General features: G+C 39.1%; 6 protein-coding genes across 6 annotated transcripts; 4 read left to right on the top strand and 2 right to left on the bottom strand.

Annotated features, from left to right (window-relative positions):
- Positions 1 to 289: 289 nt before the first annotated feature.
- Positions 290 to 3,221, top strand: LOC101301503 (probable aldo-keto reductase 1-like). Its single transcript, XM_004301994.1, has 7 exons — positions 290 to 457; positions 567 to 734; positions 965 to 1,168; positions 1,305 to 1,477; positions 2,244 to 2,340; positions 2,515 to 2,671; positions 2,770 to 3,221. The coding sequence occupies exons 1-7, from the start codon at positions 398 to 400 to the stop codon at positions 2,952 to 2,954; spliced, it is 1,044 nt and encodes a 347-aa protein (XP_004302042.1). The 5' UTR covers positions 290 to 397; the 3' UTR covers positions 2,955 to 3,221.
- A 163-nt stretch (positions 3,222 to 3,384) lies between these two features.
- LOC101301210 (vinorine synthase-like) lies at positions 3,385 to 6,319 on the bottom strand. The gene is made up of 2 exons (XM_004301993.1): positions 5,803 to 6,319; positions 3,385 to 4,651 (listed from the first exon to the last, which is right to left on the bottom strand). Exons 1-2 carry the CDS (start codon positions 6,238 to 6,240, stop codon positions 3,893 to 3,895), a joined length of 1,197 nt encoding a protein of 398 aa, XP_004302041.1. The 5' UTR covers positions 6,241 to 6,319; the 3' UTR covers positions 3,385 to 3,892.
- A 2,225-nt stretch (positions 6,320 to 8,544) lies between these two features.
- On the top strand, positions 8,545 to 14,033 carry LOC101300925 (peptide-N(4)-(N-acetyl-beta-glucosaminyl)asparagine amidase-like). Its single transcript, XM_004301992.1, has 17 exons — positions 8,545 to 8,678; positions 8,761 to 8,814; positions 8,910 to 9,071; positions 9,160 to 9,258; positions 9,437 to 9,523; positions 9,758 to 9,840; positions 10,362 to 10,475; positions 11,153 to 11,207; positions 11,319 to 11,405; positions 11,616 to 11,671; positions 11,746 to 11,805; positions 11,929 to 12,016; positions 12,159 to 12,920; positions 13,003 to 13,063; positions 13,296 to 13,398; positions 13,471 to 13,605; positions 13,682 to 14,033. Exons 1-17 carry the CDS (start codon positions 8,601 to 8,603, stop codon positions 13,764 to 13,766), a joined length of 2,169 nt encoding a protein of 722 aa, XP_004302040.1. The 5' UTR covers positions 8,545 to 8,600; the 3' UTR covers positions 13,767 to 14,033.
- Positions 14,034 to 14,085: 52 nt separating this feature from the next.
- On the bottom strand, positions 14,086 to 17,252 carry LOC101300634 (PITH domain-containing protein At3g04780-like). The gene is made up of 8 exons (XM_004301991.1): positions 17,145 to 17,252; positions 16,849 to 16,935; positions 16,076 to 16,199; positions 15,852 to 15,900; positions 15,706 to 15,763; positions 15,529 to 15,575; positions 15,350 to 15,427; positions 14,086 to 14,520 (listed from the first exon to the last, which is right to left on the bottom strand). Exons 1-8 carry the CDS (start codon positions 17,181 to 17,183, stop codon positions 14,469 to 14,471), a joined length of 534 nt encoding a protein of 177 aa, XP_004302039.1. The 5' UTR covers positions 17,184 to 17,252; the 3' UTR covers positions 14,086 to 14,468.
- Positions 17,253 to 20,838: 3,586 nt separating this feature from the next.
- LOC101308893 (U4/U6.U5 tri-snRNP-associated protein 2-like) lies at positions 20,839 to 22,266 on the top strand. Its single transcript, XM_004304695.1, has one exon. The coding sequence runs from the start codon at positions 20,839 to 20,841 to the stop codon at positions 22,264 to 22,266; it is 1,428 nt and encodes a 475-aa protein (XP_004304743.1).
- A 1,090-nt stretch (positions 22,267 to 23,356) lies between these two features.
- Positions 23,357 to 24,471, top strand: LOC101300356 (probable ribose-5-phosphate isomerase-like). The gene has a single exon (XM_004301990.1). It carries the CDS (start codon positions 23,423 to 23,425, stop codon positions 24,236 to 24,238), a length of 816 nt encoding a protein of 271 aa, XP_004302038.1. The 5' UTR covers positions 23,357 to 23,422; the 3' UTR covers positions 24,239 to 24,471.
- Positions 24,472 to 24,861: the final 390 nt, after the last annotated feature.

Genomic DNA, 24,861 nt, shown 5'->3' with positions numbered 1-24,861 from the left:
ATTTATGGTATACACTGTTTTTTGTCATCCTCGCAGTAATGCACAAGGTGTACCCCTGCAAGCAGTAAAGCCAAGACATGCATAAGCAGTGATGTCAATTATTACTTGTTTAGTAGTGACATAATCACTTACCGAAAGAAAAGCCATATTGACATATTGCTATAACTAGGACCAGATACTCTGAAAAGTAGTCAATGAGATTATGAGAACTAGATACTATGACATAGTCAATGATGTCACTCGCCAGTGTGAGAGTACATATATAACCACAGAATCATATCTACAATTTCAAACACTACAGACTAAAGAGTTTCGTAAATCTTGAACTTCACTCTTGACAATCCCATTCCCAGTTTCACAACTCAAAAGTAATCATTCGCAGGAAGAGATCGAAGAAATGGCTGAACAGAAGGAAATACAGATCCCAAAGGTTAAACTAGGAACTCAAGGATTTGAGGTCAGATATAATATTCCTCCTGCATTTTCTTTCATTCCTGAATAATTAACTTCCTTTGAGTAGCTTTGTTTGGTTTATTTCTTATATCCCATAATTGCATTAACTTCAGGTTTCAAAATTGGGGTTTGGATGCATGGGATTGACGTTTGTCAAGTCTCCTGGTGCTGAAGAGGATGGAATCTCCATTATAAAGCATGCCTTCAGTAAAGGAATCACTTTCTTCGACACATCTGATATATACGGAACTGATCATGCCAATGAAATTCTTGTTGGCAAGGTAAGTAAGATAATTTGATGATTTGATGATTTGATCACACCTTCGCTGGTGAACTTTCCTTAAAGCATTTGTCCAAGTGTTTTTGTAGAGATTATCAAATGCAATGTGAATTTTTGTTACTGAATTCTGATACTATCAAAGTCCAGTTCCACAAATGGGGTAGTTAGTTTGAGGAAACATCACAGATAGTGGTAATGAGAGGCAGACTAATTTTCTGTATGTTGTTTTAGGCCCTGAAGCAGTTGCCAAGGGAAGAGGTTCAACTAGCAACGAAGTTTGGTGTTGTAAGCTTAGGACCTCCTCGCTTGGTGGTGAAGGGAACTCCTGAGTATGTCCGGTCATGCTGCGAGGCTAGCTTGAAGCGTCTTGGCGTCGACTACATTGACCTCTACTATTATCACCGCATTGATCAAACGGTGCCAATAGAGGATACTGTAAGTTTGAAATCAAACTGTAATTTTCATTTGAACATATGCATACTACCAATATAGAGAACAATTTCGAGCATCCGAAACAACCCCAGACGGAAATGTGATAAGATACTTGCTCTTTTTTGTTGTTGGATTTTAGATGGGAGAGCTGAAGAAACTTGTGGAAGAAGGAAAGATCAAGTATATTGGGTTATCTGAAGCCAGTCCAGACACAATAAGGAGAGCACATGCTGTGCATCCCATCACAGCTGTGCAAATGGAGTGGTCTCTTTGGACTAGAGATATTGAAGAAGAGATTATTCCACTTTGCAGGTATATAATTAATTCATTTCAAGATTAATATTTATGTATTAAACTTTTTTTTTTTTTGGTAGGATCAACACAGTATCCCTCACTATATATAAACTGAGAAAATGTTCAATATAATTGTCATCATTAATTCTTTGTAATCATCATTTACATGTAAGCTATATATTAAAATGAAGAGCATAAATAACAAGGACTCATATAAGAGTGTATGATATACGGATCAAACAAATATATCATGATCAGCATTATTTGGAACATTGTCTAGAGTTTAAATGTTCCCATTCTCTTTTTCATAGAGTCCTTCCAGTTCTTTTTGCATTTGAATAATTCAACAAGATGCTAGGGTGTTATTACTGATTAATCGGTGAGATTCTCCTTAAAATTTTTCGAAGACATGTGTCTTTCCAACTAGAGAGTGAATTGGGATGATGATAGTTCTTTCATTCTCACAAATAGATTCACCTATCATTATTAGTTGAATCTTCTTTAATTTCTTCTAATATCTGATATATTTAATCAAAGTAGCATTGATAAGGACACACAAGAACAAATGCAGAAATGAGGGACAGAGGTGTACATATGGGCTGGTATCGTCAGATGAAAATGAATGATGTAAACATCATACAGATTGTGTAGATTTAGGAATGCTATATGAATATAAAGATTTCATGCACAATGATGGTGTTTTTCCATTCCATCATACTATTCTTCGATTCCCATATCACATGTACATCAATCAATCTTAAATTCTCATGATCACATGATGCAGGGAGCGTGGCATTGGAATAGTTCCATATAGTCCTCTTGGTCGTGGTTTCTTCGCAGGCAAAGCAGTTGTCGAAAGTTTGGATCCAAATGTTCATGGGGTACAAATCGTTTTCTCCCTTACATTGATATCTTCTCAAATTCTATGACAAACTTAGAACACACGTATAGAGCATGATATAGCACACGTCTAAACAGAGAGCTCTGTAATTCAGAAACCGAGCATTTCATTATGGCATTAGTATGTGACATAATCTTGGATTTTGTAATACCAGGCCTCCCATCCTCGGCTAACTGGAGAGAACTTGGAGAAGAACAGACACATATACCAGGCAATAGAAAGCCTTGCTACAACTAAGCACCATTGCTCTCCTGCTCAACTAGCACTGTCGTGGGTTCTCCACCAAGGTGATGACGTTGTACCAATCCCCGGTGAGTCTGAGAACCTCTTCGTCGATCTTCAAGTTAAATAATGCAGACGACAAAGATTATAATACTTTGAACTAATTTCCACATACATATACATGCAGGGACAACAAAGATTAAGAACCTGGATACCAACATTGGCTCCTTAAGTCTGAATCTCAAGGAAGATGACCTCAAAGAAATCACTGAAGCTGTTCCACTAGATGAAGTAGCTGGTGATAAAACGTATCCAAGCTCGAGTCATGTGCAATGGAAATATGCCAACACTCCTCAAAAGACTCTGAACTAGTTCATCTCAATCTTGAGTTCTTGACTATATCATCAGTAATATGTGTTTTGAAGCAAACGAAACTTCTCTTTGATAAGTAAGTTAAATATGGGATATCATATCCCATTAATTTGTACTTCTTCAAGTAGTACCATATGTGAGGAACTTATTTTCTCTATGCCACACTGTGTGACGTGCAAGTTTCATTGTAATGCTACTAGTTATTATGAATAAAGTGTAATCGTTTCCAATAACAAAATAATAAATACACAGTGATATTTGAACTGCATTATACAATTTTATACCGGAAGTAACACTAACTCACTAAGGATTTAGATTCTCAACTAATCTTAATTTCTTGATGTTGCTTCTTTGTCTACATCGATCATGCATGTGTTACATTTTTTTCGCAATAAATGCGTGTGTGAACCGTAAATCACAGTTCCTTTGTCATAAGGAAGACTAAAGATTTCATTATATGACCTCTTACAGTATAATTAACCTAATAATGGTTTCAATCAAGAAAACCCTAATCTCCTAGCTCTGATAGAGACCCAGAGAGAGAGAGAGAGAGAGAGTCACTGAAGTAAACAGAATATATAAAATCAAGCTCAAGATGTGTGAGACTATCAGGTCTATTTTAATACAATTTTAGAACTGTAATAATCATGCACATTTAACATACATAAACACAAAATCAACTCGAAAAAGATCGTTAAGACCTTTTTATTCCTTGGATATAAAAGAAAATTTATGCTTGTCTCGTCCCACTTACGATCATTACTGGGTTTTGGCTCAGAATAATTTCATCCTCACGAAGCTGCTCTAGTTCCTCCTCCGGCAACGTCACCGTAACCATCCTCGCGAGCCCTCCTTCCGGAGATGGCGTCACCATTATCAACCCTTCCCCTTCCACATTTCCGACATGATACGACACGTGTACGGGTCTCCTCTCCTTATCAAATACAGCTGTATGGCATCAACGGCGTATTCCCAGTACTCCCAGGAAACTCGATCATATGCTCCATGCTCATGCATGTCAACTGGGGGCCATACATCCTAAAAGGTGCCCTAGACTCACCTCCCTCTCCATTTCTGGACTCAAACCAGTCTATATCAGACCAAAACTCCTCCTCCCCCTGACTCGAGACATGGCGGTGCACGGCTCCGGCCACGTCCCCCAAGTCTTGCTTGACTTCTACGTCAGGTAATGTAAGCAACGAAAAATGTAACGCATTGCCGTAGTACCCATAAGACAGCTGCAGCTTCTTCCTGAAGTCGACACAAATGGAGAGGGAATGCTTGCTTTCGCTTTTCGAGTGCTTCAAGCGAGCAATGCGTGCCCAAAAGAGCGCGGCGAGCAAATCAAACGGGGTGGCAACAGGGCATGTTTGGTGGATTTCTAAGAGGCTTTGCTTGATAGCTTCATCGGAAAATTTGAAAGTGGCTGTGCCCATTTTCTTCGGTACCAATGGAGTCTTTGTTGCCATGGACTTGGCTTCGTAATAAGCGCTTAGTGACTTTGAGTTGTTAATGCTAAGTGATCCGCGAGTGAGTGACGAATCTGACAAGTCACCGAAGGACGGTGGGTGTACGACGGCTTCACGGCGGTGAGTCTCGGCCCATGATTTGATAAGCAGGGTTGCAGAAGTTGGGTCTGCTTGCATGTGGGAGCAGCTTAATCCAATGGCTACTCCTCCTCCTTCAAATTCATTTATCTGCTCCATATATAGATAAATTAAGAGTATATATAGTTAAACCAAAACGTAATTTTTTTTTTCATCTGTTTAGTGGAAGTTGTTATTTAGTTTAGTCCTTTAAAACGTTCATACGAAGTTCTGAAGAACTTAAATGTGAGGTTCAGATTGAAACCAGCTAAGTACCTAAAACTCAATATAATTAGAGACTTAGAAAAACATTTTTATTAATTATTACTTAAATTCAAGTTTTTTGACCTTATAATAACTTTTGAAATGATCAACTGCATGTGTAGACAACCTCTACCCGAAACCTAAATAGGTCCCCAACAATTAATTTTCATCTGACCAGAAACCAACAATCCAAAAACACATCATATATAGAAATATAAAATTCATTAATAGTAATAGCGTGAGGGCTGCTTTTAGATTAAAAAAAAAAAGAAAAAAAAGAAATATAGAATATGATCGTTCAACCGTATCTAGCTATTATGTGATCGAGCTCTTGTTTATTGTTATCAAGTGCATAATTATTGGAGATTTGGAGTCTAGCTTGTTGCTAATTGGTGGGGTGGCCTCGATTTATTGATCGGTTATATATGACGTCTTACTTTCAACTACCAAAATTAAACCTCAACGCAGTCGTGTACGGCGAATGTCATGCATGGTACCGGTGGTTGTGGACCAAACCCTGACTGTGGTTCTGCTACGTACTTTCAAAGCATTTCCAGGAAGCACGAGACCTCTTAGATCCTATTCGATCAGTCTCGCATACCCAGATAGATTAACTCACTGGGCATCCACAAGTGTCCCCATGCCATGCAACTACCCTTTTAGATTCGACCAATTACCATATCATGGAAACAATTACGTACACAAAGCATTCATAGCTGATAATTGATTTATGTTTGTACCGACCAGCATATATTCCTCTGTGTACTCTGGTCGAAATCCTAAAGGAAAACTACGGAGTAAATATCATTGCTCAACATAAATGAGTCCCTTCATCGTAGTATCTTGGTAATAAAAACCAGACTTCACAATTCGAATAATTTGAAATCTCTTAAAATAACCAAAGAGATTTCAGGTCACCAAATTAGGAAATACTGAAGCAATCTATAATATGTTCTTTTTTAGTTTCGTTTAAAAGATAGGGAAGTTAAGAGTTATACCTGGATTCTATACGGCGACCACAAGCTAGGATCACCCTGCTGAGGCATATCATCCCACGCCGCCAACAGCCTCTCCTCCGCCTCATCAGCAGATATCAGCCACTCATCAAGTGTTGTCGCCACCGTGGCCTTCACCACCCTCACCCCAGAATCGTTACACTTGACCTCCCACTCACCGTCGTCCTCTCTCCGGACTATCCGACCCGTCACCGGCGGGTAAAGCGACAGCGCCTCAGAGAGACACACCCTAAAAGGGTCCAGGTCAAAATATGTGAAGAGCTTCTCCTTGTAGTAGAATACCACGTGAACGCTGTGCAGGGCCATTGCTCGGTCCAGACCAGTGAAACAATGTATCGTACCAGGGTTCACCGGCCGGCTCGATACTGCCGTTAGTTTTGACCGGAGAGCCACCCGGTTGCTGTGACTCTGCGTCATCATTTTCAGAGATGAGACAAAGAAATCAGGAAGAGTTGTATAGCTAGATTGGAGCGAGAATGTATATGGAGTACGTAGAAATAAGAGTACAAAAGACTATAATTTCTCCTCTGATTTATAGTAAAGCTTGCGTATGGAAATTGTAAAGTGTGATACTGATCGTGATGCCTCAGCGTTCTTGGGGGCAGGTGGACATTGAAGAAGTTGGTTGAGCTCAATAAATCTATCAAATGAAGTAGCTAGTCAGCGTTTGCGGGAAGGACTTTAGTCCTCTATATGAAAATTTTTCGTTTAAAATTTCTCAGAACACATTTACTTAATTGCTAAGCCATATTAAAAACAAAAGACGGATTTAATAGTTCAGTTATCCTTGTAACTATTCAGTTACGATGGTTGTCTACGGTGCTGTGATGTATATGATCGTAACCACGTTATTTGTGTAATCTGCAAACCAGAAAAATAGCCAGCTGATCATGATGCTCAAATGAAGAGAAATTCAGCTGTCCTTGTTGTCCCACTCGCAACGGACAATCGAGGACTCATATATTCCTTTAAACTAGTATGTGTACGATTATATGACTTCTTCCAAAACTCGATACAAATTGGTGTGGTTGGAATTTAATTGATGCAACACCGACGCATGAAAATTACCAAATCGGTGCTCCTGATGTTGTAGGAGCGAGACAGATGTAGGTTGGCAGTTCTGGTTAGGAGCAACTGCATGTGTTGAATATTGTGGGTCAAGAAAATAGATTCGAGTGAGCTTCAACCATAAGCAAAAGAACAACTCTATCATGCATGTCGTATTATTCGATCATCTCGTGGAGAGAAAAATACGTATTGAAAGTGATCCATAGATATAACAAATCAAGGAAATAATGTATGGAAGTGCTTTCTTAAGCTTCTACACACAATTAAGCAGTGTCATATCCTTTTCAATTTCGTTCATTTCGGGTTTCTAGCACCATCATGTGTTGATTGCATGGGCGTACACCACTTCACCAATGGTACCCCTTGTATCCCTCAAGTACTTGTCACACCAATGAATTTGACAATGAAATTAAACCAACTGAAGGGTTTAGCACTTTAGCCGGCCTAGCAAACCGGAGGAATTGATAGGACGTGGAATATCAAAGTCAAACTGTGATGAATTTAGCGAGTGCGTTCTGAACAAGCCACGTCCATAACGTATAATCGTATATATACTAACCATACATTAGTAGCTTGCCGCTCCTCTCTAATTATACACCATCATTTTCTTACGTACGCGTCCTCCTAGAGTAATTGAAGTCGCTCAATTGGCGTCCTCTTTCTTACGGGTGTATTAAGCTGAACTGATAATAAGGGCATGAAAAAACAAAGTTGGTTATGGCGGGATATTTCAGAATTGGAAAATGATTAAAGAACTTAATAAGGTCTAAGATTTTTGGTCTTAATCTTTGGTGGTATGAAATTCCTGTAAGATTCCATAAATTATTATAATGTTAGACTCCATTAAGAAATAAATTTAATAAAATTTATGTAAGGTAACAAAATCAACTTGATAAAAAAAGGTAACTAAATCATCTAAATAAGAGAAGAATTTGGTATAATTATTGCCTAATTTGGATTTGAGAAGGATATGATTGCATTTTGATCTATGGATGATATGATATGATTTTTTAAATTGATGTCGTGTTTAGGTGACATGACATGCCACATAAGATTAAAGCCATAAATCTTAGATTTTATTAAGGCCCTTTAGCACTACCCTTCAGAATTATAGAGGCAAGGTAATTCTTTGCTCTAACTTGGACATATTCCAAGTTCCGTTATTGTGAAGTTTTGGTTGTGATCAAGGCTATTGAAATAGCGTGGGAAGGGAGTATGTGGAAGCATATTTGGTTGCAAGTGGAATCGGAGCGCACTAGTTAATTCTTAGTTTCCTTCGCTTTCTCACTTAAGTACATGGCAACTAATTAAGCGAAGAATGGAGCAACTACTTGTCTTGGATTTCTCATTAGGTTTGATGTAGAGGGACTTTGCCTCGATTTGAATGATGTTATATCTTTTGTAATAGCGATTGGTTAGGGCTTCCCAACTTTCGTTTGTTTACGTGAGTCTTCTGTGTTTTGGGACGAGTTATTGGATGGGGCTTCTCAAATCCATCAAGGCAACCGATCATTGGGCCCTGGCTCTGTTGTGATCAGTCAGGGCCACACGCAGAAGCCCGTTATTGGCCAGTTCTTTATTTTGTTTGGGCCTCCGCTCCATACCCGAAACGACACGTCGTCTTTTATTTCTTCTTATTCTTCTTCTTCCACAAATGGAGAAGTCGTTGGCTTCCTTGACTTGAGATCATTTCCCAGTCGTTGAAGAAAGCAATGGTGACTCGGAGCTTCCAGGTCCGCCACAACGACTCCGATTTCGCCGTCGTCTACGACACCGACGACGGCCTCGAAGTATTACACCACCTCTCTCTCTCTCTCTGTCCTCTCTCTTCTTCTCACTCTAAACTAAGCAAAATCTCATTTCTCTTTGCAGGTCTTGAAATACCAGCTCTTCTCTCTCACCTCTGTACCTCCGGACGAGCAAAAGGTTCATCAATCTCTCTCTCTCTCTCTTCTCTCCGCCGCTAGCTTTGCTCCAGTGGATTACATTGATTTTATTTTATTTATTTTTTTTTTGTGAAGATCATCGGCGCCGATGACGATCGCGTCGTTTCAGACGACTCCGACCTGGCCGCGGTCTCGGAGAAGCTCCGGTTGGTTTCGATCAGTGACGATCAACCGGAACAGGCCGCCGGGAACGACGAGTTGCTGAAATCCGATGAGGAATTGGCTAGAATGTTGCAGGTTTGTGTTCGATTCTGTAGATTTTCGAAGCTGTTTAGCTGAAATTTTGTTAATTTGAGCGTTGAGATTTGTTTTGAGTGAAAATTAGGCGGAGGAGGAGGCGCTTATGTATCAGCAATTCGCTGTTCGTGAAGATAATGGAGCATTTGAGGGGAGAGTGCGGCCTTACATCAGTCAAGTTCTTATGGTAGATGTTCTTTCCCTTTTTACTTGATTTTTCGATTGAAGTTTGGAGTCTATATGCATTTGGATCAAATGAAGTGATGTGTTTTAGTAGAGAAAAGAATGTGTAGAAGAGTTTGAAATTTTGCGATTTTTAGAGTTTGTGAACTGATGTGTTTATTGGGATTTTTGGCTCTGATTAGTATGAGGATCCGATACGGCAGGAGGCTGCGAGGAAAACAGTCTCGGTAGAGCAGCTGGAGGAGAAGGCATTGGTCAGTTTGGCCAAGGTGAGAGCACCACTATCTTGCTTCACTATATAAATGTGAAATTTGTGCTTTTTAATCGTCTGAAACCGAAGCTTATGTTGTATCAATATGATTAGTGATTTTGTGAAAAGATAAAATTTGATATCGAGGACTACAATAAGTACTTTTGTTTATCCGAATACATACTGGTTTAGCAATATATGATGAAACTGGTAAAGATGCCTTGGTAATAAGAAAATTTGATAAACATGTCAGGAAGGGAACTTTACTCCATCAAAGAAGCAACAAGATCACGCGTTTCTGCTGCAGCTGCTATTCTGGTTCAAACAATCCTTCAGGTGTGTTCCAGTTTTGTATTGTTTTATTTCATGTTATTTTATTATTTTCAAATTTATCTTGGTTTTTGTTAATTTGTTGGACTCGAAAGTCCAAACTGATGTGTCTGCATATTAAGTGAAGATTAGTACAGATCCCGCAAAATATAAGACACAGATTTAACTTACTAATCACATATTACCATCATTGGTCAACAGTAGCAAGCTAATTTAAGTAAATATCCCAACCATGGGTGGGTTTGCATCAGTCTGTTTCTGAATGATGGTTGGGGCTTATTTTGAATGTGGTCAATACCATTCTGAATATCTTCAGTTTATAGTATGATTTTGTCTGCTCTTGGTTGTTGAAGAGTAAAGAAATAACACGTTCGTTCTAAATATGATATAGTATATTATGGTGAAAACAGAGCAGTTTCTGAGGAAAATTTATTGTTCTCTTTTATTTAATCAAATTTGTACTTCACTTGATTGTGCATTTCTGTCAAGATGAATATCGGTTATAATGTCCTTGTTCGGTACTGCAGTTGGGTTAATCAACCTCCCTGTGATAGTTGCGGCCAGAAAACAGTCAGCCTTGGCATGGATGCTGCACTTCCTCCAGAACTTCTTCATGGAGGTTCACGAGTTGAAATTTATAGGTATGCTACAGCGAACTCTTTTGATTGTCCAGACCCATCTCTCTCCCCTTTAAATTTGCACTTGTAGCCAATGGCAGAACTTGATTTAGATTCCCGAAGGGGCCAATATATACAAAAACCTTGAATTTAATACTAATAAGTACATAATTGGACAAGAATTAAGAGAAAGTTCGAATCGCCGGAGGGGCCACAACCCTCTCCTGCCCCTTAAAGGGTCCGCCAGTTGTAGCCTTGGCTTTGGCATATGGTTTGCATGGCATTGCTGTTTTGATTCCCCAACCCCTCTTTCTGCAACCAAAGTGCCAAACCAAGAATTTAACCGTCCAATTCTGGCCTCTGGTACTTTTTTCTTATTAATTACTTTTTATTTTATTTGTGAATTTATTACCGTATATCATCAATCACTATGACGTTTCTGTGTAGCTGAGTGTATATATGCTCTTCAACCCTAAACATGCACCCTTCACTGCTAAGCTATGACAGCATTTGTAGCTGTATCTTCACCTTGTAAAGATTCTTTATTTATTGTCATAAAGTTGTTTGAGTTAGGGTTTCTACTGTCCTAGCTTCCATGCATTCTTTGTTTTCTTGTGGTCTGTTCATATTCGATAATGATGTTGATTATTTCTTGATTAACTGCAATGGTCTTTATCTCTCTTCCTTTTTTAAAAACCCAGATGCACTTCTTGCCCAACAGTGACTCGTTTCCCACGCTACAATGACCCACTAAAGGTATCTATGCTTCTTTACGTCTTGAGAAGCTTATGATTACTTATTTACCTATTGAAAAGCTCATTTGATATTTCATATCTCCATCATTCTCTCTCCTTTTCCAAAATACAGCTTGTGGAAACAAGAAGGGGTCGTTGTGGGGAATGGGCAAATTGCTTCACGCTTTATTGCCGAACTTTTGGGTTTGAATCCCGCCTGGTCAGTGATTTTCAACTCTAATAGGACATGCTCAATATTATGTATATAATCTTTCTTTTACTATACGTAACAAGTACAGTTCCAACTCAGAATATTTATCTTATCTAGTTACGGCAACAGTTCAGAGATCTACTTTTTTCCTCACGGTTCACTGATGCTGGCCGTCCATAGCCTTTTCTATAATTTATTTATTCTTTTATTCCTTTTTAGATCCTAGATTTCACGGATCATGTTTGGACAGAGTGCTTTTCAGAATCTTTAGGAAGGTAACTTTCATCTACAAATTACTGAGTTTTCATTAAGTTGGGAAATCCTTTCTGATACCTCTTCTATTGTTCAGATGGATGCATCTTGATCCTTGTGAAGGAGTGTATGACAAACCACTGTTATATGAAAGCGGGTACACCTTTTGTTTTGCTAGTTCAATCATCTTTCTAGAATAATCTTTCATCCAAGTTCTTGATACTAGAATTGTATACTTTGATGTGTTCGTATTATAATTAAAATAAGTGCTTTCTTAAAGGTGGAGTAAAAAATTAAATTATGTAATTGCCATTGGGAAGGACGGCGTATGTGATGTAACGAAACGGTACACAAGGAAGTGGCATGAGGTAATCAAAAAGAGGCGTAGTAGCTTTAATTTGTTGCCTAGATTTTCATAATGAGAAATGCTTGTGGAGAACTTAAAAGATAGTTCTCGTTAGATTTCTTAATGCTGAGTCACTGATGAGAAATAAATCTTTCAATTTGCAGGTTCTTTCTCGACGTAACATTATTTCAGAGCCTGCACTGTCATCTGTGCTTGCTAATATAACAAAAGAATGTCGACGAGGCTATACTTCTCAAGTGCGTTCTGCACTTGAAGACCGCGATGAGAAGGAAAGACAAGAACTAGAGAGAGATTTACGTTCTACAGACGATGCCTCAACCTCATTACCTGGGAGACGAAGTGGGGACAAGGAATGGCGCAAGTCAAGAATGGAAGATGGCTCTGATGAGAGTTTATCCTTAACTGGTTCTTCTTGTCCACTTCGTCAATGTGTGGACGAGCACGTGACAAAAATTTACAATGGTTTTCTTCCAATTCTTGCACAGTTGGTAGATGAAGGTTTTCCAAAGTCAAGGGCAGTTGAAGTACTGGAGATTCTTAAAGGACTTCTCATAAATCTTAAGAAATCCCCTTTTAAAACAAGGAGGGTGTCAGTAGATTCAGTTCCAAATATCAACCAGTCTGTTGTTCGGCAGTTGCTGCCCTCTTTCACTGAGTTACTCAGCGCTCTTTCATTGAGTAGCAAGGCAGATACTGATGGGAGGGTTGAAATTTCATTGGCTGGACCTGCTGTTAAAACCTCTTTGGCACTGCCTGTTACATTCCATGCTTTGGACATCACAATCCGTAATCTTAAAAGTTGTGAAAACTTTGTTAAAGATTCTCTTTGCTTGCCACTTCTTAAGTTAAACAGAATACATTCTGGTGTAGTACGTGCAAGTGGAGAAGAAATTCCATTTGGAATTGTGAGTGTTATTTTATAGTGCAGTTCACCATTTTAAATTTTTACTTGAGAAATCTATCCATAATCACTTTAATAAATTTCAGGCGACATCAGCTTTTGATGGGACACGCGTGTCCAAGTGGGAAGAACCAAATGGTGCCAAAGGTAATGTAAACTTCTCTCTTTTCTTAGTTTCTTTTATTGGTCCATCTTCATTATTACAATTGAATTGTCAAAAATGTATCAATTTTTAGGTGGTCAGGTTTTTGTTCAACACCAAGAAAGACCGAAAACACAATAACTTGAGTAAAATAAAAATTAGATGGTACCTGTTATGATAGCCTGATTCCCAGTGTAACAAATTCACTGTTTGAATTTTCTTCTTTTGTTCTTGTAGGTTGTTGGATCGTATATAAAGTATCGGATAACCAGATGCACGAACTTGTGGCATATGAGTTGATGTCAGCCAATGATGCACCTGAAAGAGATCCAATGGATTGGTATATATATGCACTACATTTGTGATTGTCCACATATCTTCCCTTGTAAACATCTAACATTTTTACTTTCAGGGTTGTCGAGAGAAGCAATGATGGGGGGTCAAGCTGGCACCTGATAGATAAACGAACTTCTCAACTATTCGACAGTCGTTTTCAGTGTAGAACATTTAAAGTTTCATCTGAAGGTTTCCTATCAAATGCTTTCAGGTATTGTGCGCTCTAAATCTATTTGAACATCTGCTTGTATTGTGGCTCTCATTTAACATGTAGTTACTTGTACCAGGTTTAGATTTTTGAGGGTTCGCGATATTCAATCAAATTCGCGGCTGCAATTAGGTAGCATCGATCTCTATTCTAGAAGCAGTTGATCATACAGACTGGAATCGACCTCACCCACTTGGGTCGAGATTTCCATTACTTACCTTTTACTCTTTTCGAGCTAATGAGGCTCTTTTGTGTGCACTCATGGTCTCAAGGCCTGGACCTGCCCATGTTGTTTCAGTTTCAATTGGGTATTATAGACAGATAGAACAATTATCTTGTACATTTCTCATTTCTTCAATTTGTAATGAAGTTCCTTTTGTATTACTCTGATTCCCAGTAAATGTTCACTTATCACCCCAATCTTCAAAGACAGCGGCTTGAAGCACATAGATAAAAAACTGACCAAGGAGCAAGGACCCCAAGCATATAAAGAATTGAAATTGTTTATATTGCATATTGAGCTGTCTGAACCAGATCGACGGAGTTTAAACTCCTATAGATGCTATCGATTGGTGGCAGTCACCAGAGGCAAACCTAACCACCAACAACCTTATATAAATCTCGGAACGAAACATACATGCAACTCAGTCATTTTAACCAAACAACATGATGCTTCTCACGAAGGGCAATAACTTTAAATCTTTAGTCAAATATTAGGATCCTATCCCATGAAGGGCAAAGGAAACTTAACTATAATCTCAGGGTACAATATGCCACAGACCCCATGCACACAAATGGGTTTGCTAAACAATCAGATCGATCTTAGATGATCCACCTTTTGTTAATTCATTCATTTTTATGTCTCTTCAGTGTCCATCCTCAATCTTCTTCAAACCCTTCATGTTAGTTGTTTCCACCCTATATCACAAGCAGGAGTCAGAATTTAATTTCTAGCGAGGCACACAAAATATCTATGAAAAAAAATACATGCCCAATATAAAAACTACATAAGAAACATGCCCAAAATGATATCTTTAAATTTGTGTGATGTGATTTGATGATAACATTAAAATTTCCAAAATATAATCTTTATATATAAACATAAAATGTTTAGACCAACAAAAAAGGAGGAAAACAAAACACTTGCTTGGTTATGACCACTTTGTTGCTATCTAATCAGCTATTCACTACACTACCTAGCCAGATTGGGAAATAAACAAACTAAAACTTGAAATTTGTTACTTGGGAACGTGACCGTCTACGGGCAAGTGTGGCTCTGGTACTGACCACAAGAAAAACATCAGATGCTTATTGTAAGTATTTTAAGGAGATGCAGTAGTATGTCACAATTGTCACAATGGGAGATTGTCAGATATGTTCTAGTAAGTCTATACTATATCTATGTGTCTGCCACAACACTGCCACATAAATGAAACAAGCCATGCTACGGGACTAAACATACGCACAAAGAAACACGACAGGTATTTGATTCCTTGAAAACAAATTATGGCAAGTCCTATATTAGAATGGACTTTCCTCAAGATGATGAAGTTCACACTTAAATAAACCACAACCAAAGTTGAAAGCCTAATTTCCATGAAAGGTAATTGCAATTTTCCACTACTGGTTGGAGTATAGGTATAAAAGAAAGTAACAAATTACCCAAAAGAATTTAACAAAAGTAATTTAGTTATATGAGCAGAAATGTAGAGAAACAAATGGAACACGTGGATAGTCAGAAACTTACGTTGTTCCAACCAGGCCAATCTTTTGAACTTTTGTGACTTCTGAATCAGATTGATTATCCTCGATGAAAATTGTCAAGCTGATACAAGAATGTGAGATTTTTACTTGAATTTTTTTTCTTCTAAAAATGGAAAAAAGAAAAAGAAAGAACACTATCAAATAGGAATAAGTTTGAGATACCTGCGAACATTTTGAAATTTGACATACTTCAAAACAACCGGTTTTCCCTATCACACAGAAATTACATAAAGGATCAGAACAAAGAAAGCACCAACTATGTAATACTAAACTGTCTTCAACAGGAAAACCACAAAACGGAGAAGGGAGGTTGTAGCCTAGTAGGTATAGAATTCGAACCTTGAGATCATCAGGGGATAAAACAACAGTGTCACTTGCTGGGTAGTCATTGACATTGCTGGGATTATCAAGAAAAAATACATTCATAAGTCAGCTAAAATAGTTCTTCATCATGTCAGTAACTGTAACTTTCCCTGAAATAATACCTGAAACCCATGTGCTCCTTGTTTGAAAAAAGCTTCACTGTCTTGGGACCTGAAACATTGTAGTGGAAATCTTTAAGGGATATGTATAAGGAAACCCTCTTTTTAGATAGCTTAAAAAGGCCAGAAGAAAGCAAAGATACGGAAAGACACAGATGATATACAGTTATACGAAAGCAAGGAAAACAAGAAGAGCATCTTCAATAATCAATAAAATTCACTATTACCATCCTCTTCAGGTCCTTTGATGATAATTGAGTGCAGCTTAATTACTTGAAGAAAAGGTATGTAGATCAGAAGCTGCTCATCTGCATCACTCTCTAGATTCAAACCATCATCGTCTCTGTATCCCTATTTATTAATGCAAAGAAAGTAGTTAAATCTAACTGGCTAACTGCATTATCTTTTATGGCTTAAGTACTAATTTGATACGTTAGTCAAACAAGATACTTTCTCGGACTACCATGCAAACTACAACTATATGGCTCAAGTGCATGATCTCTTAATTTCACACATCAGAAGGTCCAAAACACCTCACCTTTTAATTCACTTGGTTCTCAACAAGCAAACAGAGACTCAATAAAATACACACTTCTTCTCATATATTCCAAACCAAAATATTATTATATCATTTACTACACATGAACCAAATAAACTTCAAACTGCCAATGATCACACAAAGTCACAAACCATAAAGCTTCATATCTAATGAAGAGACTAGATAAAATAGAAAATTCTCTCCCGAAAAAACAAACATTCCTACTCCGCTTTCTCGTACAAAGCAAATTAATTACACCTATATACGGAAAACACGACACAATAACCCACATACATCAATAATTTTCCTTCAATTCTATCACCATACAAGCAAGATTTAAACAATCAGCAATACCACAACAACACATAGCTGACTTTTCAAAAACTACAAAAGCCAATCAAATCCACAACAGCAATTCCATAGATTCTTATACACAACACCCAGAAATCAAACAAAGATTACCTGCTTGAGAGCGTTAGCAACAGAGTGACTGGTGCTTTGGTTGAGGCATTCAACTCCAGACCAATCTATTAAGTCCATCAGATCAACCTGATAACAAAAAACCCAACAAAGGTGTCATCTTTCAATGTCTTGATCAAATTTCAAGGGTAAGAACAAGAAATCCGGGTATATAAAAACTGGGTTTTGAAACCCAGATGCTAGATTTCAAGTTATTCATACAAAGTTTCGAAATTTATCTCATAGTGACTAAAACCCAAAAGAGAGAAGTAAAAATTCGAAGTGGATAAAATACTTACTTGGCTTCTCTGAATTGCGTTGGCTGATTCGGCAGACATGGTTGATGAGATTGGAAGAGAGAGAAGAGTTGGAGTTTGAGAACGAAAACTAGAGAGAGTGGAGTAGAGGCAGAGAACCAAATATATATACGGGTCCGATTGAAGAATCTGAGAAGAGACGGCATGCGACGTCGTTTCGATGAGGGATATATTTATTTTAATTTTCCAATAATAAAATGAATATCAATTTATTATAGGCTTTTCTATTAACATTCCAACCCAAGTCCATATGACAATACTGCTCTACATTGTTCCGCAAGCTTGTCCTTGTTATGATCTTTGAGGGTGCAAAGCTTTCAAATTGTTACTTTCTAGTTTTTCATAGAATGTAAGTTTAAGAAGAAGATATACATTGAGAAAATTGTTAATATGAAGCAATGACGGACTAATGTTTAAATGACGTATTTCTTTCCATATCTATAAGATGTCATGGATTAAATTAAATGAAGTCGATCCTAGTCGTCTGCAAAGGAATGGGGTGCTATATATATATTCAACAACAACAACAACAAAAAAATTGGGTTTTCCACTTTTCCTAGTCTGTTTAGTATTTCTATTGGAGACACTTTCCCTCGTGCATTTGGAAAAAAAAAACCATTCCTTCGAATTTAGGATAAACCTTGTCCCATAACAATTAGGAAACAATAGTCTATAAGTGCACCTCTTGTTCGTTTCTAATTGACTACTCGGAAGTATTTGGGTTCTTCCTTCCTGTGTGTTTGGTATTTGAGTTCTGTTTCATCCCTTCTGCTCTATTCGATTTAGCCATATACATAGTTTCCAGAGAGCGAAATCGAAAGTTTTCATTCATTGACTACAGACTTGTCAGTTGTCACCATGGATATTAGAAACACTTGCCTAACTTGTGGCAGTGGAGCCTTTAGAGAGATAGAAGATGTTATGGTCAACTGTAGTAAGTGCAAGGAGTATAGACAGCATTTATATTGCCTTGAAATGTCAGTAGAGGAGTATTTTCATGGTGGACGTATGTGGTACTGTGAAGGTTGCCAAGGGGTGAAGCCAGCTACCTCTTTTTACTGTCATGATGATCTCGACGATTGTGAATCTATGGACACCGGAGAAGGGCTGCAAAGCTCTTCTCCTCCTGCCGAAACAAGTAGTACTCCTGATGGTACCGACAAGAACTTGAAGGCCAACAAGACCGCGAAGATGAAAAAGAATAGTGAGAAGAAGAAATACAGTCAATCAATTGTGGATAAAACGGTGTTGGAGACAATACTTGAATGTAATGAAGAGGCTGAGGATGAGGATGAAGGCAGTGAAATCAATTGTGATAATTGTCAGGAGCTAGTTCATGATCAAGAAAAGCATGTTCCTGAAAAAGATCAATTTGATGCTGCCGATGATGCATTGGAAATGGATGAAGATGGCCATTCTACTCATGTTGCTGCGCAATCGGTTGCTATTCCAACTTGGAGGGGAAGCCTTAAGATATTGAACAATGTAAAGAAAGTGAGACATGAAATTATTGGTGGACTTGCTCATCTCTCAAGCATAGCCTGCCCTAAAGTGTTGGAGGAGTCGAAATTTCTAAAAACACGGCTTGTCCTAGATTTGGTTCGTAGGACTGATGTGTGGCCAAAAGTTTTTGACATGTATGAACCTAGTGATCAGAGTATTGCCCTCTATTTTTTTCCCGACAGTGAAACAGATGAAACAGATGAGAAGAGTTTCAACAACTTGATCGGTCGCATGATGCAGGAGGATCTAGCTATGATAGTTGATGTTGAAAAAGCTGAGCTTCTGATTTTCACTTCAAGCATGTTACCCAAGAAATATCAAAGAGTTAATTCAAAGATGTATCTATGGGGAGTCTTCAAGGAAAAGTGTCAAGTCGACATTGAGTGACACAATCTGCTGCAAATTGGGTAAGGGAGGCATTTGATCTCAGGCCAAATTTCTTTATAGTTCAGTATTGTAAATAATCTAAAAGCTAGCTCATGCACCATTTGTATCACTGGAGCCCGCTTTTGACCATGAATGAAAAGAATTGAGTCCTTCAATTTCTATCGATTCCCACTTCACAGTTCTCAGTATCAATTGCTTTTCAATATTTTCGGTACTTCTGGTTATCTCAATTCTCAATAGTACAGTAGTAGATGTGGCTTGGCATCTTAAAATCTCAAATGTACGTAGATCCACATATATGACCAGAAATATGGATAAATGTTTCCTTATTCATAGCTGTTACAATGTTATTTTTGTCATTGTCGAGATTTCAATACTGATTTTAGCCATTCAAGAAAAAAAAAAATTGTGCTGTGTTTCAACCTTTTGTTATCTCTCTGTGTATAGGAGACACATCGATTCCTCAGAAGAGTTGGGAAATCTCGTTCCATAAGGACTAGGAAGATAAGAACAAAGTTGTCTCCTCTGTTTAGGAAAATCGCCAGGTTTTGGATTTTGATTTTGAGAAGTATTCCTCGCTTTCACTATCAAACTTGAACGTGTATGCATGCTTGGTATAGGGAAGAGGAAGGAAGTCCCAGCCTCCCAGGCGTTTCCTAATTAACGGCATGTCGTTGGTAAGACAAACGACAATGCTGTGAGCTATGTGGACATATCGTGGGCCAAGGCGATAGAGGTATGGCGGGCCTGGACAGTTAGCAGGGTCCACTCTTTAAAAAAGAAAGAAAAAAAATACTAAATTAGATAAAGAGACTAAAATAAATTATGCGGGCTGGGTGAAAAGGTGTAGTGTCTAGGCGGTGACAACTGTCGTGGGCTGCGGGGTCCACTCATCAAAGTTAAAAAAGACTGAAAAGTAAATCAGTAAACAGACTAAAAACAAATGCGGGCTAGATGGAGACGCGTATGTCTAGGCGGTGACACGTGGCGTGCGATAGACGGGGAGTGGGGTCTACCCTTAAAAAAAAATAAAAGACTTGCTCGGCCGCGGTGATGATCTGCCGTGACGCTCTACACCAGCGGTTCCGATGGAGCCTCGTCTGGTGGAACGTCCACTCCACTCCACCTTGGTAATAACCTCACCCTCCCTCTCTTAATCTCGTGCTTGAATTGTGAAACGAGTTTGTATGAATGAATTGAATTCTTGCAGAAGGAGCCGAACCTAGCTAGAGAGGGAGAGGGAGTGGTCTGCATACGAGTTCTATGATGGAGAACACGGTTTGTGCCGAGGGAGGGCAGGTAATGTTACTAGCGATCTGCGAGAATGTTATCATCTTTGTGTTGAAAACTCTTTTGCCTACTAGTAGGACAGATTTCTTTCGCGGACAACAATGTTGTTTGTGAAGAAAGTAACTCCCATGCCACTCGATCACATTTTATGGGAGGAAGATCTTTCTTAAACCTGAATATGCTGCTGATCTAGAATCTCAAGAACCCCATGGAGTCTTTTTGAAGAACTTTTGCCTGGCTTTATTGTAGTAGATACATAGAAATACATTTTCGAGCGATTTTAGGTTTTCTAATCTGTTTTGGATTTGATTTACTTTAATCCGTGAGGTTTTAGGCTTTGTTATTAGTTGTCGTAAGACTTCGCTTATCAGTATTAAGGCATCTTATTATTATCAATCAAACTTAGCAGCTTTCTCTTATTTATCTTATCTAGGGTTTCTTACTTGTAATTAAGTTTGTGCAAGTTTCGCGGTGAGATTTGAACTGAGGCAAGAGAATGAGTTCGAAGAGAGAACATGAAGATAATGAAGGGGAAGGGTACTTGTTAAACTCGAAGAGGCAGAAAGTGAGCGAGGAAGTATCGCCGGCCTCTTCGCCTCCAGTAGTCTCTCGCCGTGAAATTCAAGTTAGGAGAGACTGCCCATATCTTGATGCTGTTAATCGCCAGGTTTTGGATTTTGATTTTGAGAAGTATTGCTCGGTTTCTCTATCGAACTTGAACGTGTATGCATGCTTGGTATGTGGAAAATATTACCAAGGAAGAGGAAGGAAGTCCCACGCATATACGCATAGCCTTGAAGCAGGACACCATGTGTTCATAAATCTTGGAACCGAGAGGGTATATTGCCTTCCTGATGGATATGAAATTAGTGATCCATCATTGGATGACATTCGACATGTTCTTAACCCAAAGTTTACTGAGGAACAGGTTGAGAAGATTGATGGAAACAAGCAGTGGTCTAGGGCACTTGATGGTTCTGATTACCTTGCTGGAATGGTAGGGTTAAATAACATTAAGCAAAGTGATTTTGTGAATGTCACTGTTCAATCCTTAATGAGAGTTTCGCCACTAAGAAACTTCTTTCTTATACCAAAGAACTATGAACATTGCAAGTCTCCGCTTGTTCATCGATTTGGGGAGCTTACAAGGAAGATATGGCATGCACGAAACTTTAAAGGACAGGTGAGTCCTCATGAGTTCCTGCAGGCAGTTATGAAAGCCAGTAAGAATCGGTTTCGAATAGGAGCGCCGTCTGACCCTGCTGAGTTCATGTTATGGTTGCTCAATACACTTCACTCAGATCTTAAAACTGAGAAGAACACGAGCATCATTCATGACTGCTTTGAGGGGGAACTAGAGCAAAGCCACATTGATGCAGATGGAGGAGTACTTGTCACAGAAAGTTGCAGAAAGACTTTCTTAATGCTTGGATTGGATATGCCCCCAGCGCCACTTTTTAAAGATGTGATGGAGAGAAACATGATACCGCAGGTCCCGCTGTTCAACATTATGAAGAAATTTGATGGTGAGACTGTCACTGAAGAACAACGGTATCGCGTCACCAGATTACCACGGTATCTGATTCTGCACATGAAAAGATTCACAAAGAACAACTCGTTTGTGGAGAAGAACCCCACACTAGTCAACTTTCCTGTGAAGAACCTGGAGTTGAGAGACTACATCCCTTTGCCAACCCCCAAGGAGAATGAGAGATTGCATACAAAGTATGATTTGATTGGCAATATTGTTCATGATGGTGAACCTCATAAAAATAAACCTGGTGAAGGATCCTACAGAGTATTTGTACAACGAAAGTCGGAAGAAGTATGGTATGAGATGCAGGATCTACATGTCTCTGAAGCACTTCCTCAGATGGTTGCCCTTTCTGAGGCTTATATGCAGATATATGAGCAGCGACAGTAAGATAGGAAAGACAGAAGGCTTTGATCCTTGCCTAGTTTCCTAATGGCGATACAAAAAGCAAGCAGGATATCATGGCAGCAAAATCATTTTAGAACATGAAAAAGAAGATCATATGCAGCAGTACTTGTTTGTATGTTTTTGCTTATGATTCCACAAAATAAAATTTTGTAATTCTTTGAAAAAAAAATATGGAACTTTTGAACTTGATATTACGTACTTGGCTTGTGGTGTATTGAGATTACTTTTAAGATTTAGCCATGACCACTGTAAAATTTGGAGGTAAACGGTGCAGTAAAATTATAAGAAACTGCTTGGTACGGTCTAGAGCAGCACCACTTGAATGCTTGATGCAGAACTAGGGAGATCACCAACCCAGATCCACAAGCTGTTAGTCAGCAGACTCATCAACCGCTTAAAGCAGTTTGAATAACAGATGGTAACAACTAATTAACCAGATCAATATAGTACATTGAACTGTGACATTTCACCCCTTCAAACACTGATCAATGCTTACCACTCCCAATTCCAATGAATCTACTCTGTTCATTTTCCTTGTAAAGAAAAAAAAATTACTCTTTTTCCCATTTTCTTTTCTCACCCTTCTCTATATCTTTAGACCAAAATATAGAGAAATATTTGAGTATTAACTATTGTTTAAACTTACATTCTCTTCGTTGCATCATTAGATCTATAACTTTAAAACAAACCATTTACGTTATACATTGTATTAACGAATGCGTTCTAGACGCATAAATTAATCCATTAACGTCTATGACCCTATTCATTTTAACAGCTTCAAAAATCAAACAAGAATGAAAAAATTTCCTATTAGACGCTCGATCATTAGACCACTTATTATAATTATTATAATTGGTTACACACCCCAACAGACTCATCTCTCACCAGAAAGTAATCAACTTGGGATGTCTCACCCAACAAAATTCCAAGTCACCACCAACCACCCAAACCAGAAAGAAAGGTCCCATCTTGATCCAAAAGCATAAACCTTTTACAATATCTAAACCCCCAAAACTATATAAACCAACCCAACAAGATCAAAAGAAAACAAAAACCAGGGGAAGGGGGAAAAATCAAAGCTAAAACCCAACCTCTTCTTCTTCATCACCTCACTCTTTCACTCTTCTCCACCCAAAACATGGCTTCCTCCCTATCCCTCATCTCCCCCCACTCCGCTATCCTGCGCACCCCCAAAACCCTTAACCTGCGCACCCACCGCCCTCTCTGCATCAAAGCCCGCACCGTCCCCGCCCTCACCCAAGACGACCTCAAGAAGCTCGCCGCCGACAAGGCCGTCGAGTACGTCAAGTCCGGCATGGTCCTCGGCCTCGGCACCGGCTCCACCGCCGCCTTCGTCGTCTCCAAGCTCGGCGAGCTTCTCAAATCCGGCGAACTCACCGACATCGTCGGCGTCCCGACCTCAAAACGAACCGAGGACCAAGCCCGCAGCCTCGGGATCCCTCTCTCGATCCTCGACGACCACCCGAGGATCGACCTCGCCATCGACGGCGCCGACGAGGTCGACCCCAATCTTGACCTGGTCAAAGGCCGCGGCGGCGCGTTGCTGAGGGAGAAGATGGTGGAGGCGGCGTCGGAGAAGTTCGTTGTCGTCGCCGACGAGACGAAGCTGGTGACGGGGCTCGGAGGGAGCGGGCTGGCAATGCCGGTGGAGGTGGTGCAGTTTTGCTGGAAGTATAATCTGATCAGGCTGCAGGAGCTGTTTAAAGAAGAAGGCGTCGAGGCTAAGCTGAGGATGGAGGGGGACACACCGTATGTGACGGATAATTACAACTACATTGTGGACTTGTACTTCAAGACTCCGATTAAAGATGGGCCTGCGGCCGGGAAGGAGATTTCAGTGCTCGAGGGGGTTGTGGAGCACGGGCTGTTTTTGAATATGGCCACCGCGGTGATCATTGCCGGGAAGGAAGGAGTGGAGGTGATGAACAAGTGAGTTTTGGTGGAGGTGAGTGATGGAAACCTCTCTTTGTATTACTAGTTATTTGTTGTGCAAAAATGATTATTGGTGTATTGTTTAGATTGGTGATATATGGATGATTGATAGAGGGTTTTTTTCGGATTTGGTGGTGTTTGTTGTTTGTAAAGCATGTTGATTTTGGATTTGGTAGATTAGAGATGATACTAAAGGTGGAAACTTGAAATGTGGAATAGTATGAAATAACTTGAAATGAATTGCATTCATGGTTTTTTTTTGGTATGTTTGCTTTAGTGTAACTGTCAGTCTTGGTTATGGATGTCTGTGGAGGAGAGTGAACTAACATGTTTACTATGATTTTCTTCATATTGATAATGTCTAATATGTTAGTTTCAACTTTGAACTAGTATTTATGGAGGAGAGTGAACTAACAGTTGCCCTTATTTATGTGGGTTCTGCCTTTCAATTCAGTGTCTAATATGTTAGTTTCAACCTTAACTAGTATTTACTAGATCACATCTGGTTACGATTAGTAGGTTAAACTTAGGAACTTGGGGGTTGTTTAGTTGCATATTGAGAATGTTTGGAGAACCAAGAAGTTCTGTTGAAGTATGTCACTGGAAGGAGGTAAAACAAGGTCT

Source organism: Fragaria vesca, linkage group LG6 (genome assembly GCF_000184155.1).
Source record: "Fragaria vesca subsp. vesca linkage group LG6, FraVesHawaii_1.0, whole genome shotgun sequence".
Lineage (NCBI taxonomy): Eukaryota > Viridiplantae > Streptophyta > Magnoliopsida > Rosales > Rosaceae > Fragaria > Fragaria vesca.
This window is presented reverse-complemented; position numbering and strand designations above follow the sequence as displayed.

What these genes read in the sequence shown, in the direction of transcription:
- LOC101301503 (XM_004301994.1), top strand. Translation starts at nt 398, where the DNA reads ATGGCTGAACAGAAGGAAATACAGATCCCAAAGGTTAAACTAGGAACT. An exon ending in ATGAAATTCTTGTTGGCAAG is followed by an intron (nt 735 to 964) that starts GTAAGTAAGATA and finishes ATGTTGTTTTAG; the next exon opens with GCCCTGAAGCAGTTGCCAAG. An exon ending in TGACGTTGTACCAATCCCCG is followed by an intron (nt 2,672 to 2,769) that starts GTGAGTCTGAGA and finishes ATATACATGCAG; the next exon opens with GGACAACAAAGATTAAGAAC.
- LOC101301210 (XM_004301993.1), bottom strand. Translation starts at nt 6,240, where the DNA reads ATGATGACGCAGAGTCACAGCAACCGGGTGGCTCTCCGGTCAAAACTA. An exon ending in GGTCGCCGTATAGAATCCAG is followed by an intron (nt 4,652 to 5,802) that starts GTATAACTCTTA and finishes TATATGGAGCAG; the next exon opens with ATAAATGAATTTGAAGGAGG.
- LOC101300925 (XM_004301992.1), top strand. Translation starts at nt 8,601, where the DNA reads ATGGTGACTCGGAGCTTCCAGGTCCGCCACAACGACTCCGATTTCGCC. An exon ending in TACCTCCGGACGAGCAAAAG is followed by an intron (nt 8,815 to 8,909) that starts GTTCATCAATCT and finishes TTTTTTGTGAAG; the next exon opens with ATCATCGGCGCCGATGACGA. An exon ending in AAGAAATTCCATTTGGAATT is followed by an intron (nt 12,921 to 13,002) that starts GTGAGTGTTATT and finishes AATAAATTTCAG; the next exon opens with GCGACATCAGCTTTTGATGG.
- LOC101300634 (XM_004301991.1), bottom strand. Translation starts at nt 17,183, where the DNA reads ATGTCTGCCGAATCAGCCAACGCAATTCAGAGAAGCCAA. An exon ending in ACGCAATTCAGAGAAGCCAA is followed by an intron (nt 16,936 to 17,144) that starts GTAAGTATTTTA and finishes TTTTGTTATCAG; the next exon opens with GTTGATCTGATGGACTTAAT. An exon ending in AAGGAGCACATGGGTTTCAG is followed by an intron (nt 15,764 to 15,851) that starts GTATTATTTCAG and finishes TGATAATCCCAG; the next exon opens with CAATGTCAATGACTACCCAG.
- LOC101308893 (XM_004304695.1), top strand. Translation starts at nt 20,839, where the DNA reads ATGAGTTCGAAGAGAGAACATGAAGATAATGAAGGGGAAGGGTACTTG.
- LOC101300356 (XM_004301990.1), top strand. Translation starts at nt 23,423, where the DNA reads ATGGCTTCCTCCCTATCCCTCATCTCCCCCCACTCCGCTATCCTGCGC.